The 21,638-nt window shown below is 47.5% G+C and overlaps 1 protein-coding gene across 1 annotated transcript in view; it reads left to right on the top strand.

The window, feature by feature from the left end:
• The window catches only part of CARD11 (caspase recruitment domain family member 11), a 309,307-nt gene that overhangs the window by 243,529 nt on the left and 44,140 nt on the right, over positions 1-21,638 (top strand). Inside the window, exons 9-14 of the mRNA XM_066577246.1 lie at positions 2,644-2,805; positions 4,388-4,436; positions 9,880-9,992; positions 12,593-12,696; positions 12,775-12,812; positions 12,974-13,106. Of these exons, the coding sequence (XP_066433343.1) occupies positions 2,644-2,805; positions 4,388-4,436; positions 9,880-9,992; positions 12,593-12,696; positions 12,775-12,812; positions 12,974-13,106 (599 nt within the window). The remainder of the gene's footprint in view (positions 1-2,643; positions 2,806-4,387; positions 4,437-9,879; positions 9,993-12,592; positions 12,697-12,774; positions 12,813-12,973; positions 13,107-21,638) is intronic.

Here is a 21,638-nt window from a genome sequence, read left to right as displayed (position 1 = left end):
CCGCGCTTAAATGGAGCATGACGCGTTTTTTTTCACGCGCATGAAATTTTTAAATCACTTTAAAATCCCATCTGTGGCTCTTTATCTCCCCGCGGGGGTCAACGCATCCCAATGGGAAATTGTAGGTGCGGCTCACGCACACGGGGGATCCGCTGCGGATTTTAAATGTTCTTTTCCCCGTGGACATGAGGCCTCAATACACAATGTAACGGAGTATGCTCTTGGCTGCGAACACACCCATGGGGCGGTACGCGGTAGGATCCAACATGCGTGGAGAAGTGGGAATGGCTGAATGTAAATCAATGTCCTTTCATGGACTCCATTCACAGAAGACACCTCAAATATAAACTTCACTGGTTAACTACTAAAAAAAGACTAAAAGTCGGAGGAGATATTGTGGGATCATCGCCATGAACTGTCGCTCTCGCCAGTCGCCGCTTGGCCGGCTCTGTGCTATTGTAGCCAGATATTACCTGAGAGGCTTCTGGTCATAGACGAAATCTGAGTGTTGAGCTCTAATATTCTGCTTTACGCAGCTGACGCCACCTGGTAAATGTCTTGCTGGGCGTTGGGCAAAATTAGGGCATATTCGCACGAGAGTATATCGGCCAGTATACGCTATCCTTGATTCCAATGCATCGGATCACACAGCCGTACTCCCGCGGCATAAAAGCTGATTGGGCACCTTAACACCGGGCAGGAAAGATAGTCCTGGAACTATCTTCCTGGCCGGAATACGTCGGTCGCTGCATGGGCTACTATGGGAGCCAATGGCAACGGTCGGAGAAGGGAGGTGGGAGGGAGTTTAGCCGCGTGACTACAAAACTCCCTCCCACTTTTCTCCTCCCCTCTGGTTGTTTGCAATGAGAGGGGCGGGGTGGAGGCAGAACTAAGCTTCACCCCGTCCCACCTCCTCTCATTGCTGGCTGCGGACAAGGGGCGGGAGATGAGCCTCCACCCAACGGCCCATGAAACGTTGGCCGATATACGCTGGTGTGAATAAGCCCTTAAAGTGCTGTGCTGAGGCGGGATCAGCTCCTCCAAGCCAGAGCTTTGTTGTAGTATCTACTATCCTCACCTGAAAAATGTCTTTTGTTAGGAGAATGGCACCGGATCAAATGATGGGTGGAGACTGGCACGTCCGTTCCACCCATCGTATCCAGTATTGATTTAGAGCCATGATTCATTTCCCATGCTCAGCGCTATAACTGAGGATCCATGTCGGAGTGCCACATGCGCAGCGTGAGATAGAAGGATTCCTCTAAACTGTTGTCACGTTCTGCTGCACGCCAGAATGTGGCTTTACCTTTTAGTTCTCCTCCTACATTCAGTGCTTCTTTAACCCCTTCATGACACGGCCTATTTTGGGCTTAAGGACGCAACAATTTTTGGCGGATTTTCTTCTCCGTTTATCAAAAGCCATAACTTTTTTATTTTTCCGTGGACGCGGCCGTATGAGGGCTTGTTTTTTGCGTGGCGAACTGTAGTTGTTATCGGTGCCACTGTTCGGTACATTGACTATATTGTAAAACTTTTTTTTTTTTTTTTTTTAATGATAGCAGGGAGAGAAAACATCAATTCTGCCATAGATTTTTTTTTTTTACAGCGTTAATCATGCAGCATAAATGGCACAATCCGTTTTTTCTGCGGGTCGGTACGGTTACAACGATACCAAAATTCTTACATTTTTTTTAGGTTTTCCCACTTTTCTGCAATAAAAACCCTTTTTCTTGGAAATCTTTTTTTTTTCTAAATCGCTGCATTCAAAGTCCTGTAACTTTTTTATTTTTTGATGTACGGCACTCTATGAGGGCTTATTTTTTGTGAGACAAGCTGTAGCAGCGGGACGCCGGCTGCGGGATAGCACGAGATCATATGTGATCCCGTGCTATCTCCAGGACGTAAACTTATGCCCTGCAGCGGGAAGGGGTTAATAGTCAAGCTATAAAGTTTATGATTGTAGGCGTTGCCTGTGAAGAGGGCCTAACAGGCAGCGACGACTTCTGCCGCAGTGATGTACGTACATTGACTCAGTTTTACGCTATGAAGTCCCGCTTGTGTGAGCCCGACCTACCTGTGCCATATACTGTGATGACTAACCTGTAACCAGTAACAGATGGGGTGAAGTGGCTCAGCACCATGACGGGGGACACATTTAGAGAGTTTTTTGTTGCAATATATTTCAAAAATCATTTCCTTTTTTTTTTTAATGAAAACGTTTTGCTTCCGTTTTCGGGGCCCCGTAACATTTCCTTCTCCATCGCTGGGGTGTGTGAGGGCTGGTTTGTGGCGAAATCACCTGTACTTTCTATTGGTACCATGTTGAGGTACGCACAACTTTTTGATCCCTTTTTATAAAATTTTTGACCAAAAAAGCTGGTTTAGGTTTTTTTCCCGACAGCAGAGCCCATTCAGAGGACGCTGGGCGCCCGCTCCTTCTGGCGGGTTGATTAATTGCCGCTGTCAGAATTAGCAGCGGCAGTGAAATGTTTACCAGCCGTGGTCAGAGTCAGACAGCGGGCTCTACTCCCCCCCACTTCCCCTCCCAGCTGTCAGAGGGCGTACGTGTGTGAAGGGGTTAATCACATCGTGGCTCCTCCTCCCAAATGTGTTTCCTTTAACATTCCGCTCTCATTTTCCTAGAGTCTGCCCAGGAATCTCCACCTCAGCATGCCCCCGAGCTCCAAGGCCAACGGTCAGGATGCTGAAGACTCCTCGGACTCCATGGGATCTCCCGATGACAAATATTTCTTCAATGGGGAATCAAAGAAAAAGAGAAGAATGAACATAAAGGGGATTCCACAAGTTTGTATCCAACTGGAGTATATTTATGTAGAAAGTCAAACAAAGCGATAGTCGTACAGAAGCGGCCAAAGACTTGGCAAGGGGTCATTCTTTCCTGACGGGCACTTCTCTATTTTCCTTGCTTTTGGTATGATTGGGCATTAGTGATTAGTAACTCCATACTGATCCCCAAGTATGGTGTCCTTAAAGGGGTCGTCTGGTTGTAAGCTATGTGGTGCCTATGCTCAGACTACGTCATCAATAGTAGGTTGGTGAGGGTTCATCACCCGGGACCCCTGCTGATCAGCTGTTTGCACTGAGCTGTTCTCTGCAGATAGCTTCACTCACACTGCTATAGTCCAATGAGAGCTTGGCCTGCAATACTAAGCCTGGCCACTACAGTGGGAACGGAGCTGTCTGCTTTCTGTAAATGTCAGCTCAGAGCACCAGCCCATTGCACAGATGGTCAACGGAGGTCCCTGGTGACGGACTCCTGCCAATCTACTGGTAATGACATATCCTTAAGTTAGGCACTCAGTAGTTTATAACTACTGAGATCCAGCCTGTAGATGCTATGGTGATGATGAGGCATAGCATGTAGTTACATAATGCCTACACGGAGAGGTGGACCCGGTGGTGGCCTGATGTCTCCCCATATCCCTTGCTTTATGAGCAGCAGATTTGGCCAGTGTCACTTTGTGTTGGACCGCGACAAGTCTAGATCTGGGCAATGGTTTCAACAATAGGGCCGAGCTCCGTGGCGATAGAGCGCAGAATATCAGGACTTGATCGCAGCTATTCTTCTTTCACTCGATTTTTGCCCGCGATGCGGTGAGTGTAAGAACACGTACGATCGTGAGAAAGATGCCGACGGATGAGTAGCGGACTCTCGGGTGCTTCCATTATGTAGGAATATCGGTGCTGCTGTGGAATCACCCAGTGGGAAGGAATCCTACAGCTGGCCGTAGGGATCAACCAACCGTCTCCAGTCAATCCTGCTGCTTACTGCCTCGGCAGCCGCCAACACCGCTCCCCTCTCTCACAAGCGCAGAGCAGCGGCGCCGCCAACAGTCTCCACCCACATTGTACTCAAATAGCAACAATAGTATTACAAAAGTGGGACTACCCAAGGCACGGCCCCGTGTCCCCGCTGCAGACACCTGAGGGCCGACTGCTTTGATAACAAACCGAGCCGCGTTCTTATGGCTGCGGGCGGCTTTACACTGGATGGCTATCATCTGAATAGGCGCTCAAAAAAGCGGCCGTTGTTGCTCATCAATACGGCCCGCACCCGGGCGATGAGCGAGGATTCTCGCTTTGTTTCCGCTCCTCTGTAGGCGCTGGTTGACTAATCACCGTCTGGTGTCAACAGGTCATCGTTGTCTTTCAGTGATCAGCCGACTACATGGTCGGTAGTTGAACAAGAGAGCAACAAATGTTCTGTGTACCAGCTCAGCCGTCATCCATCCGCTACCAGCTGGCGGTAACAACTACGTCCAGCGACTACTCAGGTGATGGCTGTCCCGTGGGTAGATTACCGCGGCACGCTCAGCATTGTGTCACCGTGGCGCTCCACTAATGCCTATCTCACTTTGTTTCACAGATCTTAAGAGCAAAGTCTCCAATCTCCAATAAGTCCAGTGAATTTCCAGGTCAGATCTGAATTGTGAATTTGTCGGCGTTTTGCGTGAAGCGTTTATGCGCCGCGGCTGAGCTGCTCATTGCCCTGCGGGGGTCTTCTGTTCTTCATAGACATTTATAGCAAAGCCATTATCTTATTCGAGAACTCTACTTTAGAAGCCTGGGTGAAGGTTTAGGGCTCATTCACACAGTTGTTTGTTCTTCCGTATTGCACACATATTTTTTATGCGCACAATACGGAACGCTCAAACCCACTGATTGGCATTCAGGTATTCAGACGCGCATTGTTAAGGTGCACATTTTACGTGCATGAAAAGAATTGTAGCAGGTTCTCTTTTGGTCCATATTACAGAGCACAATGTGTATTAAGGTCCATGGGTTTGCGTACATGTGCAGGAGGAACCAATCGGCCTTCCGAGGAACCTGGCATGGTATGCATTACTTGGACAGCCCACTGATCTCTATAAGAACATTGCAGTACTTCATTTTCCCTGAAGTGGTGCTGCAAGTTAGTCGAATATGTCCTGCCACAGGTTACAGCTGATCACAAAGATCCCCTCAGTGATTTAAGCTTGTTATCATCTTAATGTCTGAAAAGAGATTATTCAAGATGTACATTTTCTCTAAAGGGGTGTTCTAGGCTAATTCTATTGATGACCAATCCCCAGGATAGTAAAGTAAGCAGCGGACGTAATTTCTAAACTACTCGCAGTTATCTGTAAAAATTCCTGGAGAACAGGAGATTGGAAAAGGGCAAATGTTGTCCCTATCTTCAAAAAAGGGAAGAAGGTGGATCCAAGAAACTACAGGCCTGTGAGCCTGACTTCTATACCGGGAAAGATCTCTGAAAACATTATTAAACAGCATGTATGCAAGTACTTGGATGAGAATGGAGTAATTAACCAGAGCCAGCATGGGTTTGTAACAAACAAGTCATGCCAGACTGATCTAATGTCCTTCTATGACAGAATCACCGATTGGGTTGATCAGGGAAATGCGGTGGATATAGTATATCTTGGCTTTAGTAAAGCATCTGACAAAGTATCTCATACCATACTTATTGAAAAAAGGACCAAATTTGGGATTGACAAGGCAACTGTTAGGTGGATTCACAACTGGCTGAGTGATCGTACTCAAAGAGTGGTCATAAATGGCTGCACATCCAAGTGGAAGAATGTATCAAGTGGGACCACAAGGCTCTGTCCTAGGCCCAGTGTTGGTCAACATTGTTATAAATGATCTGGAGGAGGGAATTGATGGGAAACTGATCAAATGTGCCGACGACACAAAGCTAGGAGGGATAGCTAATGCAGTGTCCAAGGAGCAGGCCCACAGCCGAAGAGATGGCAGGGTAGATAAGAGTTTCTGTCACAGGGCACTACATCTCTTCTCCTGGGGGTAGCACGGGACCCATCCAAGTCACTGCTGGGGGAGGTCACAGGGAAAAAGTTATGAGGAGTTAAATTAATGTCCTTTTGTCACCCATGGCACCACTGTTCCGTCCTCTGCGGTGAAGCTGGATGCCATCAATAACTCAGTCCACACACAGGGAAAACTTTATGGACAAACCGGAAATGGTCGTTAATGTCCGTTTACTGTAACTGGTTGAACCTTCACTACATCAACAGGCTAGCACAGATACAAAAAAATAAAGTCGTGTGACAGGGAAGCTTCTCGGTGAACTCCGGATGATCCACAGTCCCAGTTATCTGTGTGATCCCGCTCCTGGCAACTCTCTCTCTCTATTACTCTCTACCAGTCTACACTCACATTTATTGGTCCTTGGCTTCTGGCCATGCAGTGGCCCTTCTCTCATACTCAGTACCTAAATGTAGTACTGGAACACTCTGGGTGAGCTAGCCCAGGCCAAGCAGTAGGGATCACTCAACTTCCTCCATTCTCCACACACCTGATGATCACAGAAGTGTGGGTGTCGGACTTCTTTCACTTGCAAGACTACCACCTCAGACTCCAACTCACTTTTGCAAGCAAACCCTTGCACTACCACTTGCAACCACATATATGTGACACAGTCACATGACATACAACATGATACATTTCTCAGACATAACCCAGGCATTAACCCATTCAGTGCTGCAGAGGTGCAATACACATCACAAATGCAGACATCCGGCAAGACACTGACAATACAAATGCATGAGACAAACATTTAACATTATCAAGTGGCCCCACTAACAATGGAGAAGAGAGAATCATAGATACATAGAATAGTAGAGTTAGAAGGGACCTCCAGGGTCATCAGGGCCGACCCCCCCCCGCTCAGTGCAGGATTTACTAAATCATCCCAGATAGATGTCTGTCCAGCCTTTGTTTGAACACTTCCATTGAAGGAGAACTCCCCACCTCCCGTGGCAACCTGTTTCACTTATTGATCCCCCTCACTGTCTAATATCTAATCTGTGTCTCCTCCCTTTCAGTTTCATTCCATTGCTTCTAGTCTTTCCTTGTGCAGATGAGAATAGGGCTGATCCCTCTGCACTGTGACAGCCCTTCAGATATTTGTAGACCGCTATTAAGTCTCCTCTCAGCCTTCTCTTCTGCAAGCTAAACATTCCCAGATCCTTTAACTGTTCCTCATAGGACATGATTTGCAGACCGCTCACCATCTTGGTAACTCTTCTCTGAACTTGCTGCAGTTTGTCTATGTCTTTTTCTTAAAGTGGGGTGCCCAGAACTGGACCCAGTATTCCAGATGAGGTCTGACTAAGGAAGAGTAGAGGGGATAATGGCCTCACGTGATCTAGACTCTATGCTTCTCTTAATACATTCCAGAATTGGGTTTGCCTTTTTGGCTGCTGCATCACATGGTTGACTCATGTTCAGTCTATGATCTATTAGTATACCCAAGTCTTTTTCACATGTGCTGCTGCTTAGCCCAATTCCTCCCATTCTGGATGTGCTTTTTTCATTTTTCTTGCCCACATGTAGGACTTTGCATTTCTGCTTGTTAAATACCATTCTGTTAGTCGCCGCCCACTGTGCAAGCTTTTCTAGATCTTTTTGAATTCTCTCTCTCTCTTCCCTAGTGTTAGCTATCCCTCCTAGCTTTGTGTCATTGGCAAATTTGATCAGTTTCCCATCAATTCCATCCTCCAGATCACTTATAACAATGTTGACCACCACTGGGCCCAGGACAGAGCCTTGTGGTACCCCAGTTGATACATTCTTCCACTTGGATGTGCAGCCATTTATGACCACTCTTTGAGTATGAAAACACTCAGCCAGTTGTGAATCCACCTAACAGTTGCCTTGTCAATCCCAGATTTGGACTATTTTTCAATAAGGATGGTATGAGATACTTTGTCAAAGCTTTACTAAAGTCAAGAGGTTTCAAAAAGATCTAGAAAAGCATGAAAAGTGGATGAAAACTAGGAGAATGGTATTTAACAAGGAGATATGCACCGTCTTACAGCTGGGCAAGACAAATTACAAAAGCACATACAGAATGGGAGGCATTGAGCTAAGCAGCAAGACTTGGGCATACTAATAATTCATAGACTGAACAGGAGTCAACAATGTGATGCAGCATCAAAAAAGGCAAACACAATTCTGGGATGTATTAAGAGAAGCATAGAGTCTAGATCATGTGAGGTCATTACCCCCTCTACTCTTCCTTAGTCAGACCTCATCTAGAATATTGTGTCCAGTTCTGGGTACCCTAACTTATAAAAGACATAGACAAACTGGAGCAAGTTCAGAGAAGAGTCACCAATATGGTGAGCGGTCAGCAAATCATGTCCTATGAGGAACGGTTAAAGGATCTGGGAATGTTTAGCAGAAGAGAAGGCTGGGAGGAGACTTAATAGCTGTCTACAAATATCTGAAGGGCTGTCACAGTGCAGAGGGATCAGCCCTATTCTCATCTGCACAAGGAAAGACTAGAAGCAATGGGATGAAACTGAAAGGGAGGAGACACAGATTAGATATTAGACAGTGAGGGGGATCAATGAGTGGAACAGGTTACCACGGAAGGTGGGGAGTTCTCCTTCAATGGAAGTATTCAGAGGCTGGACAGACATCTGTCTGGGATGATTTAGTGATCCTGCACTGAGCAGGGGGTCGGCCCTGATGACCCTGGAGGTCCTTTTCAACTCTACCATTTATGATTCAGGTTAGATCATCAATAGTTAATCACCAATAACCTACTCAGGATTCCCGGTGATCAGCTAATTGTCTGAACCGCTGTTAGTGCATCGGGGACGGAGCAAGCAGTCTCTGAGGCAGCTTTACTGACAGCTGATTGCCGGGGATCCTAAGTGGTGGGTCCCTGGGGTTTAACTATTGATGGATCATCCAGAAAATAGGTCTTCAATAGAATTTGCCCAGAAAACTCCTTTAACTTTGAAAATGCTAAATGTGTCAGCAGAGAGCCACGTCCGACTCATAATGGCTACATTAAGGAAAGTCTGTCACTCAAACGGCCCGTCAATCGCTGCCAACATTAGATTGGTGCTTTGCTCATATGCAGGATCGTACCTCCATGATTCCTAGAAATGCAGCCATCCGGGAGGTATCGGATGTCACGGATTCTGTGCCCTATATGTAAATAAGCTGAAATCCATCCAATTGGCTGTCTTGCGGCTAATACTGATTCGAGCTACCAAGGATTGACGTCTGGAGCTCCATTCATTAGGCAAGAGGAGGGTTAGGGTCATGCGGAAAATGTAACAGACAAAATCCCCCTGATGGCTGGATGGCACCAATGTTGTGTTGGCAGTGGTTTGGGGCCATTCGAGTGGCAGGCTTCCTTTTAAAGGGATTGTATAGTTGCAAACTAGTGATAGTGTATCCTTAGAATAGGCCATCAAAAGTAAATTGACTGGGATCCACCATCTGGATCCCCTCTGATCAAGTGTTCACTGGGTTGGTGCACTTATGCACCGAGCTGACTTCTGCAGGAAGCAGCCAGCACTGTTCACACTGCAGTGGCCAGGCTTGGTATTACAGGCAAAGTTCTCATTGAAGTGAATGAGTGTAATGGCAAGCCTGAACACTGCAGTGGGGATGGACTCTGTAAACAAAAACACCAACCCAGAAACTGGTGATCAGTGGGAGCTCTAGGCATCGGACCCCCTCTGATCTATCGATGATGGCCTAACCTACTGATTGGCCATAAATAGTTTACAACTGGCCAACCTCTTTCACATATCATTCAGCTATTGACTCTTATTGACTCGTATTGACTATTCAGTTAGCTATTATTATACATTGGATTGCATTAATAATATAATAGTTTAATTTATAGGCCTTTTTGTAAATAAATTTGCTAAACTATAAGCAGTAATAAGAAGTATTTTCACCCTTGATGCCAATCCATGTTCTGCAGTCACCCTCTTCTTCAGGCTTTTCCCTCATTCGGTCATTGGCCTATGTTGTGTTGAGTGGCTTATCTTCAGCTTTCGACTCATGTGTGTTTTTCCTCATGTTGCACAGCCGCGGAGGATCCTGATAACCGGACCGACTACAAGAATGGTCTGGCAGACACCACATTCCACAGATCTGGTTCATTCAGCAACAACCTCATCAGTAGTTCTGATATTCCCAAGGTATTACCTCAGGATGAAGCTCTGTGTGATGGGGAGGGGGGAAGCATAAAGCTAGCATTGGCCGAGCAAGAAGGGAGCGCTGGCCGAGCATGCCCAGTCAACACTCCATTCATTTCTATTGGAGTGACGGAAATAGCTGAACGGGTGTCACTCGAGTACGCCGCCTTCCCACTGAAAGTGATTTGAGCACTCGTGAGCTTGTATGACCAGTGCTCCATTCAGTTCCTTCATCACTATGGGGGTTGCAGTGAGAAGGATGGGCACACTGGACCCCCATTCTGGAGAGCAGAAGCAGTGGGATGAAACTGAAAGGGAGGAGACACAGATTAGCTATTAGACAGTGAGGGGGATCAATGAGTGGAACAGGTTGCCACAGGAGGTGGGGAGTTCTCCTTCAATGGAATTGTTCAAACAAAGGCTGGACAGACATCTGTCTGGGATGATCTGGTGAATCCTGCACTGAGTCATGTGGTTGTAAGTCTTGGGTAATTAGAGGGTGGAGTTAGAGAGTTGAGAGAATGTAGTTGGAGGAGGAGGACGCCCAGCACAAGGCTGAGGTGTACAGTAAAGGCCATTTTAGACACAATGATTTTTGCTAAAAAAATCGCTCAAAGCCATCTTTTGAGCGATAATCGTTGTGTGTAGCTGCTCTGACATCGTCCAGTTTTCGTTAAGCCGTCACTCATCGTTGTCGTTCAGCGTGCTGAGGACGAGCCTTATCAGGGATTCACAGCGGGATACAGCTGATACTATTGTTTCATCCCGCTCTCTGATGACAGGCGGGGTATGAAGCACAGAGCGGTCCAGCTGCATTCTCCATACGCCGTTCAGAGCGCTCGGCTGTATAACAGTCCGCTTGTCTTCTGCGTCCTCCACTGGGAGCGCTCGCTGTATAAAAGCCGGGCGCTCCATGCAGAAAACAGCTGGATGCAGAAGGCAAGTGGCCCCGCTTGTCTTCTGCATCCCCTGCTCAGAGTGCCTTGCTGTATAATAGATAACTGGGACTGAGGACGTCTGGAGTTCAGAGGGAAGAGGGTCTCCTAGTAAGCATGTGAATCTGAGAGTGTGGAAAAGGGAAACATCCTCTTAATTATTTCTGAAAAGCTGTCAACGCAAGCTATTGTTGAGAAATCGGAGCTGGAAATGTACAGCCGTGCACCTCCGGTTGTTTTCTTGCAACTTCACTATTGGACTGTGGAGTCTTTATTTTGTGCCGTCTGAACAGCGGCCTAGAAGAGGTGCTGGCGTCACGTGACTTTATGCTAGATGTCAGGAAACAACATAAACCTTGATGCTCCGTTCATGTTCACTGCGTGCGCGACCGGGTTGGTTCATTCTGACGCTGCTGTTGGGAGAGATCATAGACCACCCATGACCACCATCATAGTTTTCCTGTGGTCTCCTCCATAACAGTGGGCCTTCACCAGAAGCAAGCTCATAAAATAAACACAGCCCCAGAACCCAAACTAATAACAATAATACACTAGCAAAACAGCTTTGTAAATACTGTACCAGAAACAAGCTGATAACAGAAATACAGCACCAGACATACTACACCAGAACCTAGCTCAAAACATGCAGCACTGGAACCAAGCTCAAAACATACAGCATCGGAACCAAGCTCAAAACATACAGCGCCGGAACCAAGCTCAAAACATACAGCACCAGAACCAAGCTCAAAACATACAGCACCAGAACCAAGCTCAAAACATACAGCACCAGAACCTAGCTCAAAACATACAGCACCAGAACCAAGCTCAAAACATACAGCACCAGAACCAAGCTCAAAACATACAGCACCAGAACCAAGCTCAAAACATATAGCACCAGAACCAAGCTCAAAACATATAGCACCAGAACCAAGCTCAAAACATATAGCACCGGAACCTAGCTCAAAACATACAGCGGCGGAACCAAGCTCAAAACATATAGCACCAGAACCAAGCTCAAAACATACAGCACCAGAACCAAGCTGAAAACATACAGCGGCGGAACCAAGCTCAAAACATACAGCACCACAACCAAGCTCAAAACATACAGCACCAGAACCAAGCTGAAAACATACAGCGGCGGAACCGAGCTCAAAACATACAGCACCACAACCAAGCTCAAAACATACAGCACCAGAACCAAGCTCAAAACATACAGCACCAGAACCAAGCTCAAAACATACAGCACCAGAACCTAGCTCAAAACATACAGCACCAGAACCAAGCTGAAAACATACAGGACCAGAACTCACCAGTACAGTGAATAAATAGAGCATCTGGACCAAGCTGATAACATAAATACATCACAAAGCAAGCTGTGTACATAGCTGCATACAAGAACCAAGTTCATACCATAAATACGGTAGCACAACTGATCAATTGTATTGTGGGGGCACCGCTGTAGCTCAGCAAGACACTGCTGCAGGGAGGAGGATGATCATCAGATATAAGGGTGAAGATCACCATTATACATGGCGCCCCCTACAAGCTGTGTGATCGGACTGGTCATACATAGCGAAGGTCGGCCATGCAGAAGCTACAATGTTCCTATTGTATCACATAATATGCAGTATATACAGTCAGATTAAAAGTGTGTCTCATTTTTTGCAGCACCCATTGAAAATCCGCTGTTATAGTATTATGTCTACAACCCCAGAACCCCCCGGGAATGACTCCATCGTGAGAAGAAGCCGAGAGGATACACCGGCTTACAGGTCAGAGGGCGGTCATATGGTAAGAATGTCCGTCATGTGGATGAACTAACCGCTCTATATCATTTATTACCTCAATAGCCCCGCTGATGAAGACAATGACAGCACGGAGCCCGACGGTGAGTTCTGTGGCCGCGCACCCAGTAGACTTATTATAGGGGGTCACCAAGGAAGTGTAAGAGGTCAGGTGACCAGATACCTGCCCCCCCACCGGGCACCACAAGGGGTGGGTATTATTATTTATGTGTCATTAATTACGGTGCCCTTGTATAATGTGCAGATGAATTCCATGATCAGTTCTCCTGCGGACCCCCATCCATTCATTCATCGTCGTCTTCACATCAGTCGGAGAGCCTCGACATCTACGACCTCGAACAAGTTAATTCGATTTTTAGGAAGTTGTCCCTGGAAAGGTAATGATGTCCGATAGATGCATGGCCGAATGCATCTACCCCCTGCTTGTTTCAGCTCTTAGCCTGTCCGTTTTCTTCAGTACACTTGGCAAGTAAATCGTCATTGTGGATTTTACACAATAATCTGCTTAACGGGTTTGTTCAGTTATAAACTATTGATGGCCTATCCTCAGGAATAGACTATCAGTAGTAGTTTAGTGCAGGTCTGACACCTGGGGCCCCCAACAATGAGCTGGGCCAATGCATTTGTACAGTGAGCTGATTTGTACAGGAAGCAGTCAGCTCCGTTCCCACTGTAGTGGCCCAGCTTGGTATTGCAATCAAAGTTCCCACTGAAGTGAATGGGAACTTTATCTGTAGTACCAAGTCTGACCACTGTTGTGTCAACGGAGCTGTCTGCTTCCTGTAGAAACCAGCTGAGTGCATGAGTGCATAGGCCCAGCGAAAGACTGTCTGGTGAGAATCTAGTATTGATTAACTATCCTGCCGATAGTTTACAAATGGACAACCCCTTTAAGCAAAGACATGTTGCAGCAGAGGGATGGGGCCACAAATATACTGCGGGGTGGGGAGAGAGGTTTGAGGATTATTGAGGTGCTGAATGGGATTATTCTTGACACGCCTAAGAACTGTATGATGTCATCAATAAATGCAGATGACCTTTTATGTGTTCTTCCTGTGCAAAAGTAGTAAAACCTAAAGAAAGTGTATCCATTTATTACCTAGAAGGGGGAGCCCCACTGTCAGTATGTTATCCCCCCCTTCCCAGGTAAGCAGCGCCATCACCCCGCGGAGAAGTCAGGTGACCACTGCAGCCAGTCAGAGGCCTTGGCGTTGGCATCTGAAGCTCCTGGCATGGGCGCTCACATGCCCGGAGTTCAGGATGTTGCTGCAGCGGGCACCTGACTGGGCGAGCCTGCTTTTATTACTGTAAAGCATTCACACTAAAAAAAAGGAAAAAATAACTGAAAAAAAGGTTGTCTTTAATAATAACTAAAAATAAAAGTTTAAATCGCATTTTTCCCATTCAAACATGTAAACAAATGTTCTGCGGCGTGAGAGTCCGGTCCACTGAGTGGCAGATTATTTATACCGCCATGTGAACGCCAGCAGAAGAACAATCCACAGCGCCAGATTTGGACTTTTTTTTGGTCCTCCAAGAACAAATTGACTAAAAACAATCAAAAAGTCACGTAAACCAACAAACAGGTGGGGGCGCTGCAGAGGGGCCTTCACAGAGTCGGGGACAGTCAAGGCGATGGCGGTCGGAGGACGGCGACCGTACAATAAACTATATACATATGGTATCATTGGGATGGCACAGAGCTGCTAGATGTCGCTGTCATGTCTGCTGCGACCTGCGCCGTGAGAACAAGGCCCACCAAACGGCACAACTGCTATTTGCTTCCATCTCACCCCATAATGTCTGCGTTTTTAGTACATTAAATAGTAGTATTGAAAAATACAACCCACCGCGCAAAAACCACGAGTCGTCAGGAAGCTGCTGCAACGGGGAAACACAAAGTCACCATCGTATGAGAGTGGGAAGGAGAAAACAAACATGAAAGTGCAAACAAGTGGGCTACGGCCGTAGATCTATATGTGTGTTAGATCCATACATGGGTTAGATCTATATGTGTGTTAGATCCATATATGGGTTAGATCTATATGTGTGTTAGATCCATATATGGGTTAGATCTATATGTGTGTTAGATCCATATATGGGTTAGATCTATATGTGTGTTAGATGATCTCTATATGTGTCAGATCTACATATGTGTTAGATCCATATATGGGTTAGATCCATATATGTGTTAGATCTATATATGTGTTAGATCCATATATGTGTTAGATGATCTCTATATGTGTCAGATCTACATATGTGTTAGATCCATATATGGGTTAGATCTAGAGATGAGCGAGCACCAAAATGCTCGGGTGCTCGTTACTCGGGACGAACTTTCCGCGATGCTCGAGGGTTCGTTTCGAGTAACGAACCCCATTGAAGTCAATGGGCGACCCGAGCATTTTTGTATTTCGCCGATGCTCGCTAAGGTTTTCATGTGTGAAAATCTGGGAAATTCAAGAAAGTGATGGGAACGACACAGCAACGGATAGGGCAGGCGAGGGGCTACATGTTGGGCTGCATCTCAGGTTCCCAGGTCCCACTATTAAGCCACAATAGCGGCAAGAGTGCCCCCCCCCCCTCCCAACAACTTTTACTTCTGAAAAGCCCTCATTAGCATGGCATACCTTAGCTAAGCACCACACTACCTCCAACAAAGCACAATCACTGCCTGCATGACACTCCGCTGCCACTTCTCCTGGGTTACATGCTGCCCAACCGCCCCCCCTCCCCCCCACAGCGCACACCAAAGTGTCCCTGCGCAGCCTTCAGCTGCCCTCATGCCACACCACCCTCATGTCTATTTATAAGTGCGTCTGCCAGAGGAACCGCAGGCACACACTGCAGAGGGTTGGCACGGCTAGGCAGCGACCCTCTTAAAAGGGGCGGGGCGATAGCCCACAATGCTGTACAGAAGCAATGAGAAATAGAATCCTGTGCCACCGCCATCAGGAGCTGCACACGTGGGCATAGCAATGGGGAACCTATGTGCCACACACTATTCATTCTGTCAAGGTGTCTGCATGCCCCAGTCAGACCGGGCTTTTTAATTCATAGACACAGGCAGGTACAACTCCCTATTGTGAAGTCCCTGTCGACCGACAGCATGGGTGGCTCCCTGGAACCCACCGGCGGTACATAAAAATATCCCATTGCAGTGCCCATCACAGCTGAGGTAGTAATGTCATGTTTAATGCCGGTGGGCTTCGGCCCACACTGCATGCCCCAGTCTGACTGGGGTTCTTTACAAGTGGAAACAGATGCATTTATAATTCCCTGTGGACCCACAGCATGGGTGGGTGCCAGGAAGCCACCGGCGGTACATAGAAATATCCCATTGCATTGCCCAACATAGCTGAGGTAGTAATGTCAGGTTTAATGCAGGTGGGCTTCGGCCCACACTGCATGCCCCAGTCAGACTGGGGTTCTTTAGAAGTGGACACATGCAGTTACAACTCCCTGTGGACTCACAGAAGGGGTGGGTGCCAGGAAGCCACCGGCGGTACATAAAAATATCCCATTGCAGTGCCCAACACAGCTGAGGTAACGTCAGCTGTAATGCAGGTGGGCTAAAAATTTATTTGATTACACTGTAGGCGAGGGCCCACAAAAATTGGTGTACCAACAGTACTAATGTACATCCAAAAAATTGGCCCTGGCCAGCCAAGAGGGCAGGTGAAACCCATTAATCGCTTTGGTTAATGTGGCTTAAGTGGTAACTAGGCCTGGAGGCAGCCCAGTGTAACGAAAAATTGGTTCAAGTTAAAGTTCCAACGCTTTTAAGAGCATTGAAACATATAAAAATTGTTTGGAAAAATTATATGAGTGAGCCTTGTGGCCCTAAGAAAAATTGCCCGTTCAGCGTGATTACGTGAGGTTTCAGGAGGAGGAGCAGGAGGAGGAGGAGGAATATTATACACAGATTGATGAAGCAGAAATGTCCCCGTTTTGGATGGTGAGAGAGAACGTAGCTTCCATCCGCGGGTGCAGCCTACGTATTGTTTAGGTATCGCTGCTGTCCGCTGGTGGAGAAGAGAAGTCTGGGGAAATCCAGGCTTTGTTCATCTTGATGAGTGTAAGCCTGTCGGCACTGTCGGTTGACAGGTGGGTATGCTTATCCGTGATGATCCCCCCAGCCGCACTAAACACCCTCTCTGACAAGACGCTAGCCGCAGGACAAGCAAGCACCTCCAGGGCATACAGCGCGAGTTCAGGCCACGTGTCCAGCTTCGACACCCAGTAGTTGTAGGGGGCAGAGGCGTCACGGAGGACGGTCGTGCGATCGGCTACGTACTCCCTCACCATCCTTTTACAGTGCTCCTGCCAACTCAGCCTTGACTGGGGACCGGTGACACAGTCTTGCTGGGGAGCCATAAAGCTGGCAAAGGCCTTGGAGAATGTTCCCCTGCCTGCGCTGTACATGCTGCCTCATCTCTGCGCCTCCCCTGCTACCTGGCCCTCGGAACTGCGCCTTCGGCCACTAGCGCTGTCGGATGGGAAGTTTACCATCAGTTTGTCCACCAGCGCCCTGTGGTATAGCATCATTCTCGAACCCCTTTCCTCTTCGGGAATGAGAGTGCAAAGGCTCTCCTTATACCGTGGGTCGAGCAGTGTGTACACCCAGTAATCCGTAGTGGCCAGAATGCGTGCAACGCGAGGGTCACGAGAAAGGCATCCTAACATGAAGTCAGCCATGTGTGCCAGGGTACCTGTACGCAACGCATGGCTGTCCTCAGTAGGAAGATCACTTTCAGGATCCTCCGCCTCCTCCTCTTCCTCCTCCTCAGGCCATACACGCTGAAAGGATGACAGGCAAGCAGCATGGGTACCGTCAGCAGTGGGCCAAGCTGTCTCTTCCCCCTCCTCCTCATCTTCCTCATGCTCCTCCTCCTCCTCCTCAACACGCTGAGATATAGACAGGAGGGTGCTCTGACTATCCAGCGGCATACTGTCTTCCCCCGCCCCCGTTTCCGAGCGCAAAGCGTCTGCATTTATGCTTTGCAGGGAACTTCTCAAGATGCATAGCAGAGGAATGGTGACGCTAATGATTGCAGCATCGCCGCTCACCACCTGGGTAGACTCCTCAAAGTTTCCAAGGACATGGCAGATGTCTGCCAACCAGGCCCACTCTTCTGTAAATAATTGAGGAGGCTGACTCCCACTACGCCGCCCATGTTGGAGTTGGTATTCCACTATAGCTCTACGCTGCTCATAGAGCCTGGCCAACATGTGGAGCGTAGAGTTCCACTGTGTGGGCACGTCGCACAGCAGTCGGTGCACTGGCAGATTAAACCTATGTTGCAGTGTCCGCAGGGTGGCAGCATGCGTGTGGGATTTGCGGAAATGTGCGCAGAGCTGGCGCACCTTTCCGAGCAGGTATGACAAGTGGGGGTAGCTTTTCAGAAAGCGCTGAACCACCAAATTAAAGACATGGGCCAGGCATGGCACGTGCGTGAGGCTGCCGAGCTGCAGAGCCGCCACCAGCTTACGGCCGTTGTCACACACGACCATGCCCGGTTGGAGGCTCAGCGGCGCAAGCCAGCGGTCGGTCTGCTCTGTCAGACCCTGCAGCAATTCGTGGGCCGTGTGCCTCTTCTCTCCTAAGCTGAGTAGTTTCAGCGCGGCCTGCTGACGCTTGCCCACCGCTGTGCTGCCACGCCGCGTGACACCGACTGCTGGCGACGTGCTGCTGCTGACACATCTTGATTGCGAGACAGAGGTTGCGTTGGAGGAGGAGGAGGAGGGTGCTTTAGTGGAGGAAGCATACACCCCCGCAGATACCACCACCGAGCTGGGGCCCGCAATTCTGGGGGTGGGTAGGACGTGAGCGGTCCCAGGCTCTGACTCTGTCCCAGCCTCCACTAAATTCACCCAATGTGCCATCAGGGAGATATAGTGGCCCTGCCCGCCTGTGCTTGTCCACGTGTCCGTTAAGTGGACCTTGTCAGTAACCGCGTTGGTGAGGGCGCGTACAATGTTGCGGGAGACGTGGTCGTGCAGGGCTGGGACGGCACATCAGGAAAAGTAGTGGCGACTGGGAACTGAGTAGCGCGGGGCCGCCGCCGCCATCATGCTTTTGAAAGCCTCCGTTTCCACAAGCCTATACGGCAGCATCTCCAGGCTGATCAATTTGGCTATGTGCACGTTTAACGCTTGAGCGTGTGGGTGCGTGGCGGCGTACTTGCGCTTGCGCTCAAACTGTGGCACTAGCGACATCTGGACGCTGCGCTGAGAGACATTGCTGGATGGGGCCGAGGAAAGCGGAGGTGAGGGTGTGGGTGCAGGCCAGGAGACAGTAGTGCCTGTGTCCTCAGAGGGGGGTTGGATCTCAGTGGCAGGTTGGGGCACAGGGGGAGAGGCAGTGGTGCAAACCGGAGGCGGTGAACGGGCATCGTCCCACCTTGTGGGGTGCTTGGCCATCATATGCCTGCGCATGCTGGTGGTGGTGCCTCCCCAGCTGATCTTTGGCGCGACAAAGGTTGCACACCACTGTTCGTCAGTCGTCAGGCGTCACTGTGAAAAACTGCCACACCGTAGAGCACCTTGACCTCTGCAGGGTGGCATGGCGCGAGGGGGCGCTTTGGGGAACAGTTGGTGGATTATTCGGTCTGGCCCTGCCTCTACCCCTGGCCACCGCACTGGCTCGGCCTGTGCCCACACCCTCACTTGGCCCTCCGCGTCCTCGGCCGCGTCCACGTCCTCTAGGCCTACCCCTACCCCTCAGCATGGTGTATTACCAGTGATTTGATTTCCCATGCAGGAAAGAAATTGGCGCAAGGCTGCAGTAAACCGTAGCTGGTTGCGTCTGATTTTTTTAGGTTCTCCACGCAGCACACACGTACCCAGAGCCCTTAGGACTGACAGAGGCAGGGCAAATATACTTTTTTCCCTTTTGTTTAAAAGGAAAGGCCCACTGCGTCTATTCAATGACTAATAACTGTGTTGTGGCCCTGCCTACACAATTCTGTGCCTGTAGTATCAATGGAGGGTGCAATGCTCTGCACAGCCGATTTTGAGAAGAAAAAAAAAAAAGCAACACAGCTAACAGCAGCCTGGACAGTACTGCACACGGTTAGATGTGGCCCTAGAAAGGACCGTTGGGGATCTTGAAGGCTACACTCACTCCTAACACTCTCCCTGCCTAAGCACCACTTCTGTCCCTAATGCCGGGTGCAACGCTCTGCAGAGCCGATTTTGAGGAAAAAAAATAAAAAATTTTCCACTGATAACAGCAGCCTGCACACACGTAGATGTGGCCCTAAGAAGGACCGTTGGGGTTCTTCAAGCCTACACTCACTACAAATACTCTCCCTATAGCAACTCCAATAGAACAGCACTGTCCCTCAGCTAACTCACAAGGCATCTGTGGCGAGCCGCGGGAGGGGCCGACTTTTATACTCGGGTGACACCTGATCTCCCCAGCCACTCACAGCAGGGGGGTGGTATAGGGCTTGAACGTCGCAGGGGGAAGTTGTAATGCCTTCCCTGTCTTTCAATTGGCCAGAAAAGCGCGCTAACGTCTCAGAGAGGAAACTGAAAGTAACCAGAACACCGCGTGGTACTCGTTACGAGTAACGAGCATCCCGAACACCCTAATATTCGCACGAATATCAAGCTCGGACGAGTACGTTCGCTCATCTCTAGTTAGATCCATATATGTGTTAGATCCATATATGTGTTAGATCCATATATGTGTTAGAGCTATATATGTGTTAGATCCATATATGTGTTAGATCCATATATGTGTTAGATCCATATATGTGTTAGATCCATGTATGTGTTAGATCCATATATGTGTTAGAGCTATATATGTTCTAAATTTACATGCCGGTTAGAGCTATGTATGTGCTGAATCTCTATATGTGTTAGATCTACATATGTGTTAGATATATTTATGTGTTAGATCTATATATGTCGTCACAGTGAGGGTTCTAAGGTAATCTCTAAAACGTAACTTTTATTCAAAGTCTAGAATAAAAAAGGATTTGTTTAATCAAAGTCCTAGCTTGTAGACACATGAACAGAAAAAAAGGTATAAAATCTAACCCCTGTCAACTGATGGGGAAAGAACAAGCAATGAGCCGCCTTTGAAAGAGTATCTGGTGACAGTGGTACCTGTGTGTGTTAGATCTCTATATGTGCCAGATCCATATATCGGTTAGATCTATATATGGGTTAGATCTATATATGGGTTAGATCTCTATATCTGTTAGATCCATATATGTGTTAGATCTATATATGTGTTAGATCTCTATATGTGTCAGATCCATATATCGGTTAGATCTATATATGGGTTAGATCTATATATGTGTTAGATATACATATGTGTTAGATCTACATATGTGTTAGATATATTTATGTGTTAGATCTATATATGAGTTAGATCTATATATGTGTTAGATCTACATATGTGTTAGATCTATATATGTGTTAGATATATTTATGTGCTACATCTATATATGTGTTAGATCTATATATGTGTTAGATCTATATATGTGTTAGATCTATATATGTGTTAGATCTACATATGTGTTAGATCTATATATGTGTTATATCCATATATGTGTTAGATCTACATATGTGTTAGATCTATATATGTGTTAGATCTATATATGTGTTAGATCTATAAATGTGTTAGATCCATATATGTGTTAGATCTACATATGTGTTAGATCTATATATGTGTTAGATCTATATATGTGTTAGATCCATATATGTGTTAGATCCATATATGTGTTAGATCCATATATGTGTTAGATCTCTATATGTGTCAGATCCATTTACGGGTTAGATCTCTATATGTGTCAGATCCATATATCGGTTAGATCCATATATGTGTTAGATCCATATATGTGTTAGATCCATATATGTGTTAGATCTATATATATGTGTTAGATCTACATATG

This window comes from Eleutherodactylus coqui, chromosome 8 (assembly GCF_035609145.1).
Source record: "Eleutherodactylus coqui strain aEleCoq1 chromosome 8, aEleCoq1.hap1, whole genome shotgun sequence".
Classification (NCBI taxonomy): domain Eukaryota; kingdom Metazoa; phylum Chordata; class Amphibia; order Anura; family Eleutherodactylidae; genus Eleutherodactylus; species Eleutherodactylus coqui.
The sequence above is the reverse complement of the archived record's forward strand: the minus strand, read 5'-3'. Positions and strand labels throughout refer to the sequence as shown.